Source organism: Carettochelys insculpta, chromosome 2 (genome assembly GCF_033958435.1).
Source record: "Carettochelys insculpta isolate YL-2023 chromosome 2, ASM3395843v1, whole genome shotgun sequence".
Taxonomy (NCBI): domain Eukaryota; kingdom Metazoa; phylum Chordata; order Testudines; family Carettochelyidae; genus Carettochelys; species Carettochelys insculpta.
The window spans coordinates 153610977-153630504 of NC_134138.1; the positions used below are offsets into that span (position 1 = coordinate 153610977).

At 46.7% G+C, this 19528-nt stretch overlaps 1 protein-coding gene across 1 annotated transcript in view; it reads right to left on the reverse strand.

The window, feature by feature from the left end:
• Positions 1-13041, reverse strand: part of ADCY2 (adenylate cyclase 2) — a 440039-nt gene extending 426998 nt beyond the window's left edge. Inside the window, exon 1 of the mRNA XM_074987859.1 lies at positions 12552-13041. Within this exon, the coding sequence (XP_074843960.1) occupies positions 12552-12755 (204 nt within the window). The 5' untranslated portion in view covers positions 12756-13041. The remainder of the gene's footprint in view (positions 1-12551) is intronic.
• Between the last annotated feature and the right edge of the window lie 6487 nt (positions 13042-19528).

Genomic DNA, 19528 nt, shown 5'->3' on the forward strand with positions numbered 1-19528 from the left:
GTCAAACACTAACGCAAATATAATCACACATACTGAATGCAGCATAATAACTGAGAGATAGCTGTGTTAGTCTATGTTCTATCAAAACAAAAAAACCAGTCCATTGAATGCAGAAATATTACATATGGGTAATGTAGTACAATTACTAATGCTGAGCTCTCTTTGAATTTCTTGAGTTTAGTGCACCTGAATTCCTGATCTGGATGTACACCTCACTGCATTTAATTACACTCATCCCTCATTTAACAAGTACTTTATTAATGAGTACTCGCTAAAACGAGAAACATATATACCTACCTTTATTCACTATATGAGTGAACTTCCCCTGCTTGTATGAGCGGGGTCCCTGAACAGGGGGTGGAGAGACCCACAGCCCCATGGATGGAGCCTTCTCCCTTTCTTCCCTCAGACATGCAGCCGTCTGACAGCCCTGCGTCTGGGGGAAGAGAGGGAGAAAGCTGTTGACATGTTCTCTCCCCTGCACTGGCAGGAATGTGAAACTGACCAGCCATGAGCTGATCAGTTTCATGGCCCTCCAAGCCATGGGGAGACTGGAACCAGCCTTCCCCTGGTTCCCAGCTTCTGCCACTCTGGGAGCCAGGAAACTGACCGTCTCTGATGGTTCCTGGCTCCTCTCCCCTCACAGGAAAATTCAAGTTATGCAGGGGTTGCAGGAACAACCCCCGGTTAACTCCTCCTGTTGACCCCGCAATCCTCACCTTCAGCCAGGTTTTAACCCCCATAAGGTCCCAAACTGCCCCCTGACTTAACCCCCGTCCACAGCCCCAAACCACCCCCAGCCTTAGAGCCCCCAGCAGCCACAAATCACCTCCAGCCTTAGAGCCCCCCAGCAGCCACAAACTGCCCCCAGCTTTACACCGCCCCCAGCAGCCCCAAACCACCCCCAATATTAGACTGTCCCTGTAGCCCCACACTGCCCCCAGCTTTAGGCCCTCCTTGCATCCCTCCACAGCCCCAGCCTTAGACAGTCCTCCAGCAGCCTCTTCACCACAGGTGCTAAACTGGGTGGCTCCGTCAGCTCTTCTGCTCCCAGCAATTAACTCAAGTGTTAAGGTTTCAGCACCTAGGCATAAAGTAATTGCTATCCCTAGTGATAGAGATAGCTGCCATCTCCAGGAGTTATCACTATGGATAGATATCTGCCTGAGGCAGCAGTGTTAAGAAACTGCAAATAGCTTCTTTAACAGCTACTTGCAGCTGGGAACTGCCCAGCGAGTGGCCTTTAACAAATCTAATGGGACCCATGTTTGGATCCCAACCCACAGGTTGGGAATCCCTGCTCTACGTACATACACTACATCCTATTTCTGGTGCCAAACCACTCAAATACATCAGAAAAGTACCTAAACTCAACTGGTTTATGTCAAGTTACAAGCACTTGGAATGAACTGGAGACTCTTTACGTGTATTTTAATGGAAATGCCCCTCTGCTATGTACATCAGACAAACTGGACAGTCTCTACGTAAAAGAATAAACGCACACAAATCAGATATCAGAAATGGCAATATACAAAAACCCATAGGAAAGCACTTCAATCTCCCAGAACACACAGTAGCAGACTTAAAAGTAGCTATCCTACAGCAAAGAAATTTCAGGACCAGACTCAAAAGAGAAATTTCTGAGCTACAATTCATCTGCAAATGCGATGCCCTCAGCTCAGGCTTAAACAAAGACTGTGAATGGCTGGCTAAATACAAAAGCAGCCTCCCTTGGTGTTCACACCTCCAGATCAACTGCTGTTAGTAAGCCTCACCCTTGCTGACTGAGCTAACCTTGTTATCCCCACCTTTGCTCTGGCTTATTTATACCTGGCCCTGCAGATTTCCAAGACCAGCATCTGATGAAGTGAGTCTGTGCTCACGAAAGCTCATGCTCAAAACTTTTCTGTTAGTCTATCAGGTGCCACAGGACCCTTAGTTGCTGTTACAGATCCAGACTAACACGGCTACCCCTCCGATAATGGAAATTTAGTGTCACCCATGAGTTTTCACCTATGAGCAGAAATTTGGGACCCAACTGTGCTCATATAGCAAGGGATGAGTGTATTACTGTCTCAATCAAAGCCATACAAAAAAGAATTTCAGCTAATTTTTCACTTTTACGTTTGTGCTCTGGAACTGCATAGATCTGAGACCAAAACAGTGTGGTATATTCAAGAGTGTAATTTCACTAGATTATTACATATTAACATTAACTTGCATGCTTTGTGCCTCACAGAAGGTTATATTAATAGCAGTAAAGATGAACAGGCTATTTATGAATGAAACTAACATCGAAGAGGAACAGGGACTTAGAAGTTTGCTGAGGCTACAGCTCAATAATGAGAACAATATTGAAAATATTTGTTTTCATTATTTCATTATATTCTGTTGTTTTTCTATAGATTATTGGCAAACCAGGCATCACTAGCAATTCAAAACACTACCAATTCTCCTCTTTTCAAACAGACAATTAAAATTGATTCAACCCACCAGCTATGCCCCCACACAGGCTGTGTCCAAATAAGAAGAACAAGAACCCTTACAACATAATGGGACAGATCCTTGTTTAGGAAAATGAAAACAACATTGATTTCAAATAAGTTACACCAATTTAATATCCATACCTTTCAAATATTATGATTTTGTAAATACAGGTCAGCATCAAAGAAATTCAAAACAATAAAATAGTCCAGAAAATACACAAATCATTAAATTGGGATTTTTTTTCCTTTTAAAAAAAAAGAAAAAGCTCAGTTTTTTCACAACTCTGCACGCAGAAATAAATGTTAATTTAATGTCACTCAGGGTAGAGAATTTGGCCCACAATTTTAATTTGGGATGTATCACTTCACGAGAATTAAGGGCGACCAGTGACATAAATTCCAAAGCTGAATATTTACAACCTGCAAAAAACACTGATTAAAAGTTACAAATATTACCATGATCAGAAGGCTAAAGTCAGCAGACAAGCGCAGAGATGAAACCCTGGAAATCGGACTGTCATGTTCCCTTAGCTCTTTTCCGAAAAATAAAGAAAAGTATTTTCGCCTGTTCTATTATTGATGTCAGAGATTAAAGTACACTGAAGGTATTGGAATTAATCTGACAGCATGGTGCCTTCTAACATAATGGCCTAGCCTACATTATACGGTTCTTCTTTGATCAGCTCTTTATCTTTCTAAACGTTTTCTCCCTTGCTGTCTTTTAATTACTAAACTAATTAAGTGTCTACCATTGTTCTGGACAGAATTCTGAGCTTTTATGTAATATGCAATAATCCTGTTATCTCAGGTGGAAACTGCAGAGTCACTCTGAGAGGTCTTTTTAAGAAGCTACAGCTCGTATCATTCTTTACACAATTATTTCTTTGTCCAAATAAATGGCATGGCCTCAGTTTAGATTTTAAAAACTAGAACTACTGTACGGCACTGAACTATTTTATGGTAAATAATACATTTTAATGAAGTGTCTCTATAAAATCATAGAAATTTAATATTTTCAATTTTAGAAAATAATATGTCTCCATCAGCTACTTTAATCCTTTAGAACTTTATGATGGATTCTGTATTGCTAATGTAATTTGCTTCCAATCTATGTGTAGCAGACTGGTGCTGGGCTCCCTATAGTTTTATCAACCTTGTGTACGCTGAAGCTGAACTAACTTGAACAGCTTATTATGTCCATAGCTGAATGTTATGAAAAGTTTTCTAAATTTAAATGTAAACACAGTAGGAGAATTTTAAAATGGTTCTTCAACCAAAACAGTGAAGTACATTAGTCTCCACATACTTATTATTAAACATGGCTCTATTCTGAAAAGTGACTAACAAAATTGGCACTTTACGGCTCAAGGATTATCAGCCCTAAATGATTCAATTATTCTTGTATCAAGAATGACTAATTCAAAATTTAATATGATGTTTTTTTCTAACTTCCAGGCTAGCAAATTTAGGAGATCTGGAAGCAAAACTGGGTTATCTCCCATCATGCATCACCATCACCAGCAACCAAACAGTCTTCAGGACAAACAATGACCTTAGTGGGATTTTTGGTACCCATGGAAAGGCCAAGGTATAAATTATTTGGACAACTATGTTCAATGATGCACAATTTGGAACAGAATATCAGAGAGGTAGCCGTGTTAGTCTGTACCTTTGAGAACAACAAGAAGTCTTGTTGCACCTTATAGACTAACAGATATTTTGGAGCATAAGCTTTCGTGGGCAAAGGCCCACTTCATCAGATGCATGGGAGGGTGGTTTCAGAGGGGTATCTAAAGAGTGGGGTCCCAGTAAGAGGGAGGGCCAGAGCTGACAAGCTCTATTCAGCAAGGTGGAAATGGCCCGCTATCAATAGTACTTATCAAAAGAGAAAAAACTAGTTAGATCAGACAAGGGGATGTGAGCCTTTGTCAGAGTCCAATGGAGCGATACTAATGCCCAGGGCAGAGAAGCTGGTTTTGTAAACTGCTAGCCACTCCCAGTCTCTCTTTAGTCCTTGGCTAATGGAGTCAAATTTGCAAATGAATTGCAGCTCAGAGATTTCTCTCTCCATTTGATTTTTGAAATTTCTTTGTTTCAGAACTGAACAGTTAAGCTCACTTAACGTTAGCAGTCTTGGCTCTGCAGGGTTAGCAGTCGTGAAAAGTGGAAAATGTATTTGTCACTAAAGTGAGCTGATGCAACTGTCAATAAACTAAGGGATCTACTCCATAAGATACCATTTTTTCCTATTCACTTTTCAGAGTATGATTAATCCATATTTAATATCTGATATGTTAAAAATTGATTTTGCAGGAATTAATTACAGCATTAAAATGCAACTTATTTTTACAACTATATAATCATGTTACTAGTATTTTGCTTTCTTCCTAAATAACAGAAAACATGAGTTAAAATTCAGCTCCACTGCAATTCTTTTGGATGCAAAAGAGACAAACCACTGATAGCTTAGATGTCAGAGGAATGTGGTTTGATCCTATGCTATATATGACCCTCAATAACAGGGTGATTTCTGTAAACTGGTTTTATACAAAGTAGAAGTAACCTCATGGGAGTCAATGCAGTTACAGTACCATAACAATGGTGTAAGAGATATGAATTATGCTCTATTTGCTGATGAAAGTGATCTGTGCTTAATGACAGCTTGGGCAATCCCCAACCAAAACTCTTCTGCCTCCAGTTATAAATCCATTCTTCCTGCTATTTCTTTTTCATTCTGTAAATGTTCCATGTTTTGGCAGCTAGAAATATCTGGAATTCTTCTTCATTGATTTGCACCACCTGACTTTGTTAATGTTATATAAAATAATATCTGTTAGTGCACATTAAATAATTCATCATTGTGGTTTGAAGGGACTGGATGGAGCTCAGGGGACTGGTAATGGAATACAAAGTCTTTCACTTACACAATAGTATTCGAAATCCAGCCAGCATGGCAGTAACCAAGAGTGGCTCACATCTGAAGATATTTAATTGCCTATGGGAAATGAGTAAGTGATCTCAGACCAATTTCTAAAAGACTGGTGTCTACATTTATATTTGCAGCTGGGTGGGTCTCAGAGAGAAGCCAGTCACTGGAGGGCCAGTAACTGTTCACTGTATCAGGGTCAGCAACCCACAGCACGCCAACTGATTTTCATTGGCACGTGAGGTGGGGCTTAGCCCCGCCCCTTCCCTCCCATGCTGCAGGGGTGCAGAAATCCACAGGTGCCGCTCAGTTCTCCCAGTTGCATACTGGTGTGAGCAGAGCCACCATAGGAAGGTAGGGACATGTGAGCCACGCCCATGAGCTGGCTGGCAGAGGGGCAGGGCAAGATGGGGCAGCGTGGAGTTGCTGGAAGCGCAAGGCTGGGCCCTTTAGGTTAAAGGTGGGGCACGGGTGGATCTGCTCCCCCTGCCGCTAATGCCATCCCTGTCCCCTGCCATCTGCCCTACGCTCGGGAAGGGGACTGAGCTCTCTGCCCCCCACCTCTGCCATCTGCCCCTACCTCCCCCAGGGACAGGGACTGAGCCACTCTACCCCCTCCCACCACTTACACCATCTGCCCCTACCTCCTTTGGGGATAGGGACTGAGCCACTCTGTGCCCTTTCCCCCAACTCTGCCATCTGCCCCCACCTCTCCCACGGACAGGGACTGAGCCCCTCTTCCCCCTCCCACCCGTCCGAGACAGGGATTGAGCCCCACTGCCCTTTTGCTTCCCATTTCAGCCCTGTCCTTCTACCTCATCAATCATTACCACCATCCTTCAGGCAGACAGTTAATTCCAGAAAGCTGTTTGGAGCTCCTGCTTCCCCAGGGCTCCCCAGTTCCTCCCCCTCAACTCACTCGCCCCCAGCACACGCCAGCCCCACCTCTGCACACCAGAGCTCTCCCTCCTGCCACCAGCCATAGCTAAATGGTAGAGCTCTGCATCTAAATGTATTTATTAAGGAAGCTGTTGTAAGGAGAACTATTAGTGACTTTAAAAAGTATCACCAGCGCTCGGACTGTACATAGAGGACAAAAGGTCAATTTTCGGCACTCCGCCTCAGAAACGTTGCCGACACCTCCTCTAAAAAGGAATATTAGCAGAGAAGCACATAAAGCAAGTGCTGTGCCTACCCTTTGGTTAAACAAAGTACTTTAATGTCCAAGGCAAGCAATCTAGCACCCTTTCTGGACATTACATTCCATTTTAAAGGAATTCAGACAAAATTAGTCTTCTTTCTAGCTTCTATTGCACTATACACGTCTATTTTGAATTAATCTCCTTGGGCTTGTCTACATTTGCCCCCAGCTTCAAAGGGGGCATGGTAATCAGGGCCATGGGAGATTACTGATGAAGTGCTGCAGTGAATATGCAGCACTCCATTAGTCTGATTTTCCCCCGCAGCAACTTTGAAGCATCAAACTTCGAAGTGCGGGCATGTGTGTAGCCTGTGCTACTTCAAAGTCCCTTTACTCCTCAAAATGCTGGCACTTCGAAGTTTGAAGCTTCGACGTTGCCATGGGGGAGAATTAGCATAATGAAGTGCTGCGTATTCAATGCAGCACTTCACTAGTATTCTCCCATCACCCTGACTACCGTGCCCCTTCAAAGTTGGGAGCAAGTGTAGACAAAGCCCTTGTGCATTGTCTAATTACTTAGTTTAGGTAAATCCTTCTGGAGTTCCTCCAAAGTTTCCATATTCCAACCAGTCCAGTAATTTTGTGTATTCTCAGATCAAATTTTCAATTAAATTCATCATATGTTTTATGTATTTGAAATCAAAACACTGATACATGTAAATACATTGCTGAAGACATACTTACAAAACTATATTTTTTCAATTTTCTGTACTTTAAACAATAATGAATTTAGTACAAAAAATGTTCAGTGATTCACCATTCTCATGCAGTTAAAATACCAATGATAGTCACAAAAGTCAAAGCTATGGTTTTATGATTAACAATACTCACTACATATATGAAAGTTCAAATATTAGTTTTTTTACATCCATGCAGACCAACTGAAGACAGGACCACTGAAGCAATGAATATCCAAGTACTGAACCGTTAAATACCATAATGGTAACTTTGCACTTTGACTCCCACTTTCAAATCAGCTGCTAATAGGCAGTTTTCGTCTATAATTCTGCTCCTAATATAGAACCAAATGCAGTCCTTAATCAAGTACAGTTCTTGCTGACGTCAGGAACTGTTTTACCTGTTTATACAGTAAATTCTTTCATACGTGGCAGCCCTAGGTCCAGAAGGTTGCTGAATATTCAGCTATTCTGGATAACAGAGAGGTATACCTATCAATGAATAACACTAAAGAAAAGCAAGAATGGATATTAAGAAACAAACAAAAATGTATGCAGAGTACTTTACCAACTGCAGTAGCATTGTACATTAAATGTATAGGGTGCATCTACACTGGGAACTAACTTTGAAGTTAGGCACTACATCAAAATAGCCAGCAGAGTCCCTACACATATTTTTCCCTTACTTTGAAGTTAACTCCTGAGAATGGAGTAGTGCCCTACTTTGAAGTTTAACTCTGAAGTAGGGTGTGTGTAGATGCTCAACTTTAAAGTTGCTTCAAAGTTATTTTTGTACTGTAGACACAGCCAGAGTGTATTTGCTGTATGTATTTGTATTTACAATCACTATACTGTACTTAGGGAAAACATAACTAAAATTACGTATGGTTAAAATGCCAGTTATTTGAGAGTTCTGGATAATAGAATGGCGAATATGAGGGAGTTTACTGCAGTAACAAAATTTGAGACTGAGTACATGAAAAATTTATTTTGAGGGAGAAGAAAATGATGCTTAATTTGTTTTTTGGGGGGGGTTTTCGTAAAGGCAATAAACCAAACTATTACTGGGTAACCATATTAAAACTTTTTTAAAAAGTAAAGAATTACTCTAGAAACTTGAAAAATCAGTGTAATTAAATAACAGTCAAATTATTTAACACAGAACAGTGACTACTGAACCGCGTTTCAAACATGTCCTAACTACAGATCTTTATAAAGTTATAAAATGCAGTGAATATCACAGAAAAATTCTTAACATTCACCCCATAAAGACACATTCTGCCCTCTTTTATGCCTGTGAACCAAAATGATTTCAAATGAAAGATTTTTACTCCATTTAGGCTACAGGATCAGATGCAGATTCTGCCTCTGTAATAATGGAACACCATCATCTGCTTTTTGTTATTATTATTTAAAAAAAAGGAAGCAAAACATTCTACTACTTACAATAGATGTGATTAATCTAACAGGTTGGTGGATTTCTACCACGAGTATTCATGTGGTATTTCTACCATGATGTGGCTGACAAAACTGTCATCCAAATACATAAGCTCTTTAAAAGGTAATTCTAAGGTTAAATGTTTACATATATGCAGCATCTCACCTCCAAAAGTGTCCCCCAAAATTTTTCATTTAGTTAAAATAGGAACAGAATGTCACAGCTGTACATATTTCAGACATATTCCTTCACAATTATACGTCAGTGACAGTCAAGCCCAAAATTAACTCTTTTTTATTTCTACAAAAAAATGGCCAGAATTATTCAGTGTATTGCTGACAATACTGAATATGTTCTATACTGAAAAGGAGGTGGGAAACAGGTTCCTTCTGCTCCTTGAATATGGAATAAGGAAACAAAAAGAGAGTTAAGTAGCTACTGAAAATAACATTGACATCTGGTACTGCTTTCTTAGTACTGGTAACCTCTTAGGGACCTGGGAATAAGTAATTTGCTCTCCATCTTTTTAAACAGCAGCCAAAGACGGGAGCCCAACCTTTTTCCCCAGTCTTTGATTTATAAAACATAAATATGTAAGGTTCAGAGAGACAAAGGGGGCTATTTGATAGGACATTTAAAAAGCTGATACAGAGCAGGAAAGAAAATGTACAGCTATCATTCAGAGCTTCTACTTTGAGCATTCTTCTACCACTATACCAGGAATTATGTATATAATGTGTACGAGGTTCTAAACTTTAATTTCAAAGGTTGAAAACACAGTATTCTTAAGCTGCAGAACACAATCACCAAAGAAACAATTTAAATAAAAAACAGTGTACTGCACAGTTAAGAGAATTAGATTTCAAATGGCAATTTGAAATTCAAACCACCTTATATAATATAATTCTGGTAGAGCTTCTATGAATTTTTCGTCTTGTAACTGATAGTCTGACGGGTCAAAACAAATGACTAAGTGCAACACTCCCTGTAAGTCTGGGCATATTTTGTAACTTGTTGAGACTGTATTACCAGAAAAGAAAGAGTAAATCTGAATCATATATGAAATAAGTCAACAATAAGGCATGGTAAACTATTTTAACAAAATAAAGACAAGTACAAAATAAATGAAAACGGGAATCTTATGAATGGCAAACTCAGATTTTCTTAGGGAATGTCTAAAATATAAAAATATTTAGTAATTCATGGTCTTCTATTTACTCAACAGGTACTTTACTCTATCATACACTTCCCATATTGGAACTGGAAGTTAAAATAAAATGAATCAACTACGTTGTGAAATTTCAAACTGGAATTTGTCTTGACAATGCAACTACAATTCTTTCCAAATAATCTTTACTGCATACTCATACATTTAAAGGTGTGATTGCTAAAAGATTTTCCTTAAATTCAAAACCTGGTACATAAAAGTTCAAAAATAGCATTGCATTGGACTGAAAGATGACTTCATTTCTATTCTGTTACTCTCTGACCTAATTAAATATTGCACATAAAACCACCACATACTGCATGTTCAAAATAAAGTCTCAGGTGGAGGTATTTCAGAAAGGCTTTTCCAGATAAGCTTGGAATAATTTTTATAAAATCGCTCAGATCCCTTCATATTTCTACCCACAAAAAATGCCTATAGTTCTATATTTAGGTAAGGAAGATGAAAATTCTAAATCAGATCTAAAACGAACAGATTTAAGCCTTCAAAAATTCCTTAACTGCGAATAAATCAGGGCTAGATTATTCTAATAAAACATTTGTACGTGGACATTTAGGCAATAATCCAAATAATTTTGTTCAATGCACAGTGGCTGTAGTCTCCAATGACAAACTTTCACTCCGTCTAGAAAATTAAATTACTTTCATCTCACAACTGAAAACATCAAAGAAGAATCCTCTGTCTCCCTCCTCACTCAGTCATTTCATTGTCAACCACTGGAAAATGAAACCTTGGAAAAAAACTTCTAAAAGCACCTTTTTCTCTGTGGTATGTCTGGAATTCCAATGACAGACTGAACTATAAAATTCAGAGTGCTTCTGAGGTTGTAACTCCCGGTGAGCCTTTGCAAGTCATATAGCTCTGTTTCCATAACACTCAATAGTCTTTCAGTTTAGACTTGCTGTTTAGCCATTCCTACTATTGCAGATGATTTACAGTACTTCAGAAATGGTGTTATGAAACTGAACATGACCAGTCTATTACAACAAATTGTGAATCACACAGTGAATTAGAGAAATGAATGCTTGTTTTTATTTTAAAAATGTGAATTTTAGTACTAATGATCGTGAGGTCCTCATGGCACTGCCTTGACCCAAGTAACCTGCATATAAGTATTCTGGAAACCTAGCTACGCAAGCACATCTTAGCATTGGCATCCAAGACACACACACCTGTTTCTGAAGTCATGGGTCTCTTCAGCACTAATTGTTAAAGATACACTGAACTGTGCAAAAATGTCTTTAACACACCAGAATGAGAGTATCAATTTATTCTGTGGTGTGAACACATGGTTCCCTGAAATGAAGCACTAGTGCATTAACCCACTGTATCACTAGCCACTTCTGCTGCTGCTAGCTTTTTATGCTCCTGTTGTGTTGTTTTTGTGTCTACCCTCCATTTGACAGGTTGTGAACTTAGCTTAAAACAACAAAACAAACAAACCAGAAACACCAGACTTCAATTAATTTCTTCACCTAGTCTGAGGCCCCCCTCCCCCCAAAGACACTTTCTTGAGCTGTCAAGGGAAAAGTCTTCAGATGCTACGAGTGCTAGTTATCTGCACACAGTAGGTAAGAAAAAAGAGTACCTACAGGATTCACTTCTTTAGCTGGTGACAGAGGAGATAAAAAGCTGTTCGACTTCGTCCTCACTTGGCGGCTATTAATTACGACCAGGAAATTGTAAGAGGTCGCTCAGACAAACCATACAAACAAACCCACACATTCCCATTTTTTTAAGATCTGTAAGCACCATTCCTCAGTATATAGTGTGAAAACCTGCACGTGAAATGTGGAAAGACGCCATAACGAATAGGAATTTTACTGCCCTCTACAGCTTTTCCTCTCTCTGCAATTCAATGGGGGAAAAATCCACAGCTTTTGGAATGAAATCGTCAACTGGGTAAGACTAAGACCACTGTGGTGACATTTTATTTCCCAACTCGTGGAAGCCCTGCAGTCAGCACGCCGGAAAGCGAGCGAGCACAAGAAACTTTTATCCCCCTGAAGAGTCAAAGGCTGCACTCGGCAGCAGAACCTCTCGCTAGAAATTGGGTAAGTCTCTGAAATCGCTGGGACTACAAAGAAGAAGAAAAGGATCCCCCGCCTCTCTCCCAGGCCACGAAAGGGGTTGTTGTAACGGGCTTCTGCGGGGGGACTCGTGGCTTTTGTAAATTTCAATCCTGCCACTAAAAAACATTGGGGGGATCGATACGGCTAATCTGCCAGTGGGAAGGAATCGGAGGCAGGGCGCTACGGGGGAAGTCTCAGCGCGGTGGCCGTAGCAGTCTGCAGCGCCCCCCAAAAAGCAAACGGCCCCGTAGCACCTTACAGAGCCGCAAAGGCCTTGAGCTTTCCCGGGTAAGCCCCGCTTCACTGGGGATGCAGCTGGGGGGTGGGAGCCCAAACTTCCAGCTAAGTGCAAGAGCGAAGTTTGCAGCGGGGGTAGGGGGTGGCCCCCAGCTCCTGGCCACGACTCTCCCGGACATCTTTCTATAGCGCGGTACCTGCCCCCCGTCCCCGCCCGCGCTGCAGAGCGGAACGAGGTCAGCAAGTGGCAGAAGCCGGCCCCGTAGGGCGGCAGGCGGGCGCTTACCAGCCGCGAGGCGAAGAAGACGACGAGCAGCGCCAGGCAAGCGCCCATGACGATGAGCAGCAGGAAGACCAGCAGCGGGTGCTGCTGGCTCATGCAGTAGTAGGACTCGTAGAGCCAGTCCCGGGCCCGGGGCTGCTCGCTGCTCCCGCAGCCGCCGCCCGCCTGCTCCGCCCGCTCCAGCAAGTAACGGCGGCGCCGCATCATCGCGCCGCCCGGGGCCCCGCGCAGGTGGCCGGCGCCGGTTCCCCCTCAGCGCTGCAGCCGGCCGGCGGGCTGGGGAGCGCCGGCCCCCGGCAGGAGCAGCATGGTGCGCCGGCTTGCAGCGGGCTGTGGCTCAGCAGCGGCGGGCGCCACCCCGAGCGCACATGCCCGGCCCGGCTCCGCCTGAGCGGGGCGGTGGAGCGGCTCCTCCTCGCGGAGGGGCGGGGCCCGCAGCCAGGGCAGCCCCGGAGCCGGCTGGGCGCCTGCTGCCCGCCAGCACAGCCAGGGGTCCCCAATGCACCAGAGCGGCTGCTCGCCCGCGGGGCGGCTGGAGTGGGGGAGCGCCTCGCTTTTCTGCCCGCTCCGCCCCGCCCCGCCCCGCCTCACCTCACTCTCTTTCTCTCTCTCTCTCTCTCTCTTTCTCTCTCTCTCTCACACACACACCCGCCTCATTCATTCACACACACGCACACACACGCTCCCCCCGCTGCGCGCACGTTGCCAGCCCGGAGCGCTGCGCCCGCCTCCCCGCCAGAGGGGAGCCCGGGCAGCCCCCTGCGCGCTCGGGCCAGCGGGGCACGCACGGCTAGTTGGCAAGCGGGTGTGAACGAGTCCCGGCTCCCGCTCAGTCCTAACCCTCAGCTGCGGGGCAGGGGTCCCCCGGGTACAGCACACAACCAGCGGCCTCTTTGAGGGAGACGGCCGCGCCCCAGCCGCGTTTGGGGGTGTCCTCACACCCCAATAGCGCCCCCGCCCCGCCGTGTGTTCTGCGAAGTGCAGCGTCGTGACACGCGGGGAAGGGGGGGTGACAAGATTAACCCCCCACACACACCTGTCCCCACTTATGCAAGAAGGGAAGGCGCGTGGCAGCGCTTGGGGGCTGGGGCCAGGCGGGGCACTTGCAGCGAAAACACTTGCAATTGACCAAGTTCCGCACTGCAAAACGACTCCTCGCGCGGGAGGGAGGTACTGCCCCGCTCGCCCCCAAACGATTGCGGAGGCGGGGGGGCTTGGCAGCCTGGGCTCGCTCCGTTGCTTTTTTTTTCTTTCCCTTTTAATTAGGTCGTCTCCTCTCAATCGCGTCCTCGTTTTTATCACGCTCATTTCTTGAGGGATATGAAGCCAGTGGCCTTTTTATTTTTTGTCATGTAACCGGCTTGCGTTGGTTGGACGGCTGGGCAAGTCCTAACAAACTAGGAAACTGTATCCGGGGTTGTTTCAAGGGTGCTTCTCAAACCTGCGGCTGTCGTACCCGTGAGAAGCGGCGGACAGATCGCGTGTCTTTTCCACCGGTTTCGAAAGCGATGAAAATTAAAAACAAGAAGAGTGGCCATCATGGAAGAGCTCGCTATTAACTTTGGCGGAAAGGTGCTAACCCGAGTGCAAATACGGACCACGAATGCTGTAAAGATTACTTGACAGATTGGTTTACTGAGTTTATGATTGGTGTCACTGCCTACCATACATGCAGTATGTATAAGAACGTCAAGGAAAGGGAAGAAAGACACTGAAGTACTAGCTCCCTCCACCTCCTCTCAGTTCGAGCCTTTCCCGCAGGTATAAATGAGTGGGTTTTTCTGAAAACATTGAGACCTGCCTCTCTTTTCTCCTGCAGGAGGACGTGGGGAACAGCATGAGATCCTTTAAAGGCAGAAACCACTGTTATATAAGGTCCATCCTAATATCCAGTAGAAGGCAGTGGCATACACATACAGTACACAGTAAAACACGTGTTCCCAAATATGTTACCTGCCTATCCCTGCCATCATATTTAACGACTCGTGAATTCGAGGTAAAGTTGACTCCTAATCAGCTACTCCCGGAGCTAAACGTGCAGCCGCTCCCCTAACTCAATCTGCATTGAACACTTGGGCACATATCACACCTAACAGCAAATGTCAATTACACATGCCACGTGGTGCATGGGGGTAGTCTGTGGCTGATACATAAAGTGCCCTGCAATATTTCTGTAGAATGTATTCATTGTATTGATTGTAGTACTTGTGTGATCCAGCTAATAATACACAGCACAGCAGGAGCAATACAAAGGATGGTGGTGGACCCTGCACAGAATTATTTTCATCATCTCATATAGTTTATGCAACTACGATCTATTTAATCTGTTGATAAAGTCTACTTCATAGCCATCTGGTTGGAGGAAAGAGCCAGAGTGATGATGCTGGATTGGATGTGCTCTCCTCAAAAAATGCTCGTTAATTTTAGAGAACCACAAGTAGCCCTGTGTCACCTTATACACTAACAGATAGATACCAAATATCTGTTAGTCTATAAAGTGCCACAGGACTTCTTGTGGTTCTCAAAGATACAGACTAACACAGCTACCTCTGTTACTGGTTAATTTTAGATGTTTTAGTGGATTTTTTGCTACTTTCTACCACTCCAGACTTGAACAGAGGAGAGAATATGTGTGTGGGTACAGTCCACAAAACAATTTACTATTATGGCAATGAGGTCATTGATTTGATTCCGAGTGACATGAATGACTGAACCAGCTAGGTCCTCGTTACACTAATTTCATGCAATTTTGCAAACTTCATTTGACCATGTTGTGGCTGTTCATTAGGATGCACTCACATGATCGTATGCAGTTCTTTTTCACTAAAACCCCATGTCATTCAGTACAGAGAGTGGAGCTACTGTGGGGCTAAATGAGTGTTACAGACATAGAGAAGGAGGCTGTTGCATGTGGGGTCCCTGCTTCATCTTTTGCAGCAGTTGGAAGGTATGAAGTAATAAGCCAGGGACTGCAAAAGGAGAAAGGAGGTAGTGGAGTAACTGGCAGCTGTAAAAGCTGTCTTCTCTGTGAACATGCTACCAGACAGGAAAGAACACATACTTTTTTTCCCAGTGAGTTTCATGGCTATACTATTGATATACTAAGACTCAGGAATCATGGATTCAGTTCCCAGTTCTATAGGCAAGAGCATCATAGGGCAGACAGCCTCCTTATGAATCGTCTTCACTTCTGTTCCATCCTGACTTGAGGTTGCTCTACAAGCAGCCTGCCTCAATTTTATCCCTTCAAGTAGCTCTTTAGATAAACTCCATTCAGCGTACAGTGCCACCTTTATTTGGGGTTGGGTTTTATCAAGAAAATAATTCAAAAATCAAGTCTTCTGAAGCTCATTCTTTTACTCATTCCTGGGTCTTTCCCACCTGAAGCATCACTTGCCTGTTATCTCACTCCCAAATCCCAGTTTTCTCCACAGGATCTGACTTGCTCCCAGCTGTACTTCACCCTGGTCCCTCTGAGTCTGTAACATCTCTGCAGCTTTCTGCTGCTCTTTTCAGGGGAGTCAGTTAATCCCTGTTCAGGTGAGCCTCTTGAATAACTAAACTTGACTGAACCTATGCCTGTAGCCTTTAAACAGCAAGCCAGCCTGTTATAAGCAGGATATGTTAGTGCCTTCAGACCTTTATACTCATGTTTCCCTAGGCTCCCCCAGTCCCCTCCTACCTCTACTTCTGCTTCCCTGTCCTTACATCCTCCCATGTCTTCTGCTGCTATCCCTCCATTTTCTGCCCTGTACCACACATCTGCTTCTCTCCCACCTCTCCCTTGACCCTGTCCCCATCCTCACCCAGCTGGTTTTTCTCCTGCCTAACTCCTGCCTCAGTCTGCCTGCTCCTGCTCTCTCCAACCTGGTTTCTGCCCTGCCTCTTTCCCCTTCCCTCCTCTGCTCCTGTCTTCTGCCATCTGTGGCTACTGAATCTTTACCGCTGTTCAGACTATTTCTCTTCTTCCTCTGCCACTCAAGTCCCTGTAACTGCTCAGGCGGGATGACAACTGTCACAGCCACTGCCGAGACACCGAATATGGCAAGCAATTGCAAGACGAGGGTGCTGTGTGAGCAGCGAGAGCTGACCAAAAATGCCAAGTTCTATCAGACCTAGGCTCTAACAATGGCTCTAGGTCTGTGGTGTAACAACCTGTAGTGAGTCAGTATGGCCTCCTGCAGACCTGGAGGCAGGGGAAGCTATGCAGAGGCCCTGGTGGGCGGGGCCGGAGTCAGGAGACCAGAGGCCCGCCCCTCAGAGGGCGGGGCCAAGGGCTAGAAGAGCCAACGGCGGGACTCAGGAACCATTCGGGGCTGGGCCTCTGGGCAGGGAGGACGTGCCTGCACAGGCTCCTCGGGGCCAAAGGGAGAGGGCCTGTGGCCGCCCGGCCAGGCCGGAGGAGCAGGCCCCCAGAGGCTCCACGCAATCCCGGGTCCGTATGCCCCAAGGAGACTACCCAGACTTCCCGGACCTACCAGGACCTTCCCGCCGGCGGAGACCTCCCGCCTTGGAAGAGGCCCCGGGAGCGGGCTGCCCCAGAGTCCCGGCGGATCCTTATGGCACTCAGACCCAGGACCGCCTTGCGTCTCCTGTATTGCCGCCGCCTGACTACCCTAACGACGTTGTTATGGACGATTGGCCGGAGCCCCCAAAGGTGGATGACCCAGAGGAGACCGACCTAGGAGGACCCCTCGACCAGATGGACTGGGACCTGCCGCCAACAGAGGGTGAGGTAGGAAGTGGCCCGGGGAACGTCGCTCACGAACCAATGGCAGTGTGTTGCGGTCTGGATCCCTACTGCTGGGGTTGCATGTGAGTGACCCCCAGGGCCCCGGGCCGGGTCGCAGTGGAGTGGGAGGGCCTGCGACCCCCTACCCCCTCCTTGACAGGGCCAGCCCCCGCTGAGCCTGTCTGTAAACCCTTGTGTTGCTGCCCCGCCCCAAACTGAGGGCTGGGCCAGTGTTTAACCCTTGTGTTGCTGCCCCGCCCCAAACTGAGGGCTGGGCCGGTGCTTAACTCTTGTGAGCTGCTGCCCCGCCCTGGACTGAGGGCCGGGCCCAGAACTGTATTATTACGTGGGACTGCTGCCCTGCCCTGGACTGAGGGCTGGGCCCAGAACTATACAACTCTTGTGAACTGCTGCCCCGCCCTAGACGGAGGGCTGGGGGCCTGTACGGTGGTAGCGGTGAGCCGCTGACTGCCCGAACTGAGTACGGGCTGGTGCCCTAACCCCCTTTTTTGTTGCCACCCGCCTTAGACCAAGGGGCTGGGCATCACGGGACGTGCTACACGTGGTGGAGAACGTGGGTACCTGGTCCCCACCCCTGACGTAAGGGGTGAGGAAGTGGGCGCAGACCCACGGAGGGGAAGGTCCCTGGACAGGGAGGGCAACTGTCCGCTATCTTTTTTTTTTTCTCTCTCCTCTTTTCCTCTGGTGCTTGTTTTGTGGGTTCTTGTATTGCTGCTAACTCTGCTTCCCCAATGGAGATGGACAGGCTACTGCAGTATCTGGCGGAAAGCCAGCAAAAACAGCAAACTGCCCGACTACAGCAGCAGCAGCAATTACTCCAGCAGCTGGGAGCCCAGCAGCAGCAGCTCCTGACGGAACTGATGGCACAGAGCCAGGAGCACCAGCAACGGTGCCTGCAGCAGCTGGCAGCCCTGGTGCCGTTACCCACCGAGCCACGGCAAGAAGCTCCAGGGGAGGGCCCAGTGGTGGCCAGGTGGCCCCGGAGCCAGTGGGCCACATTACTGGCCCCTTATTTGACCGGGGGGGCCCAGAGAGCCTACCGGGCTTTGTCGGTGGAAGACGCCCGAGATTATGACCGGGTAAAGGCAGCCGTCCTAGACGCATTGGACGTCAGCCCGGAGACCTTTCTCCAGCGCTTCCGGTCCCTGACCTACGCCCCCGGGAGCCCGGCCACGGTGCGTGGCACAGGAGTTGAGGGACGCGTGCCGGCGGTGGCTGCAGCCGGAGGTGAGAACCTCCGCAGAGGTCATGGAGCAGGTTGTGCTCGAACAACTCCTCTGCATCCTCCCACCTCGAGGACGGGCTTGGGTGCGGCGCCACTGCCCTGCCACCGTGCAAGTTGCTGTGGGCCTCATGGAAGACTTCCTAGTGGCGGAGGAGCCAGAGGCACCCACGGGCCTGGTCCCATCGTCCTGGCCCCCGCGTCGGGGAGCTGGGAAGCCGGAGGAGCCCCGCTCCAAATCGTCCGGCCAGCTGCAGGACCCACCCAATCCGTGTCGGACGACACCCCTGAAGCAGGACCCCGGTAAACCCCAGGGGCGAATGGAGGGGGCTACTAGCACGCGACCACCAGGTCCTAAGGGGCGCCAAACCCAGGGGCGGGCCCAACCAGCGGTAGGACCCTGCTTCAGTTGCGGTCAATGGGGGCACCTCCAACAGGACTGCCTGGAAGGCATCTGTAGTTTTGGCCGAGTGTGGGCGGCTGAAAAGAGGGCGCGACCCCCTCAGGCACCCACAATTACAGTCCCAGTCCTCGTGGGAAACAAAGCCATGATCGCTTTAGTGGACTCAGGGTGCAGCCAGACTCTAATACGACAACGTGCCGGCCTGGAGGCTGACCCCGCTCTAGGGACTATCCGGCTCCAATGTATCCATGGCGATGTGCGCCCTTACCCCAGCGCACGAGTGCCCCTGACAGTGGCAGGGGTGACCCATTATCTGGTTGTCGGCCTAGCCCCCCAACTAGCGTACCCTGTGGTGTTGGGTCGGGACTGGCCAGGCTTCACAGACATCTTCCGGCCGGCCACAGGACCCAGCGAAGAGGCGGCCCCTGTTCTAGAAGGGGACACGCCCAAGGACCCACCCGAGGAGAGTGTGGAGCCGAGCCTGGAGTCCCCAGCAGAAAGACCTGCTGAAGGCCCAAAAGGGACCAGCCCCGACGATGGGGCAACCTCGGACTTCTGTCGAGATCAAAAAGACGACCCCACACTAAGTCGGGCCTATACTC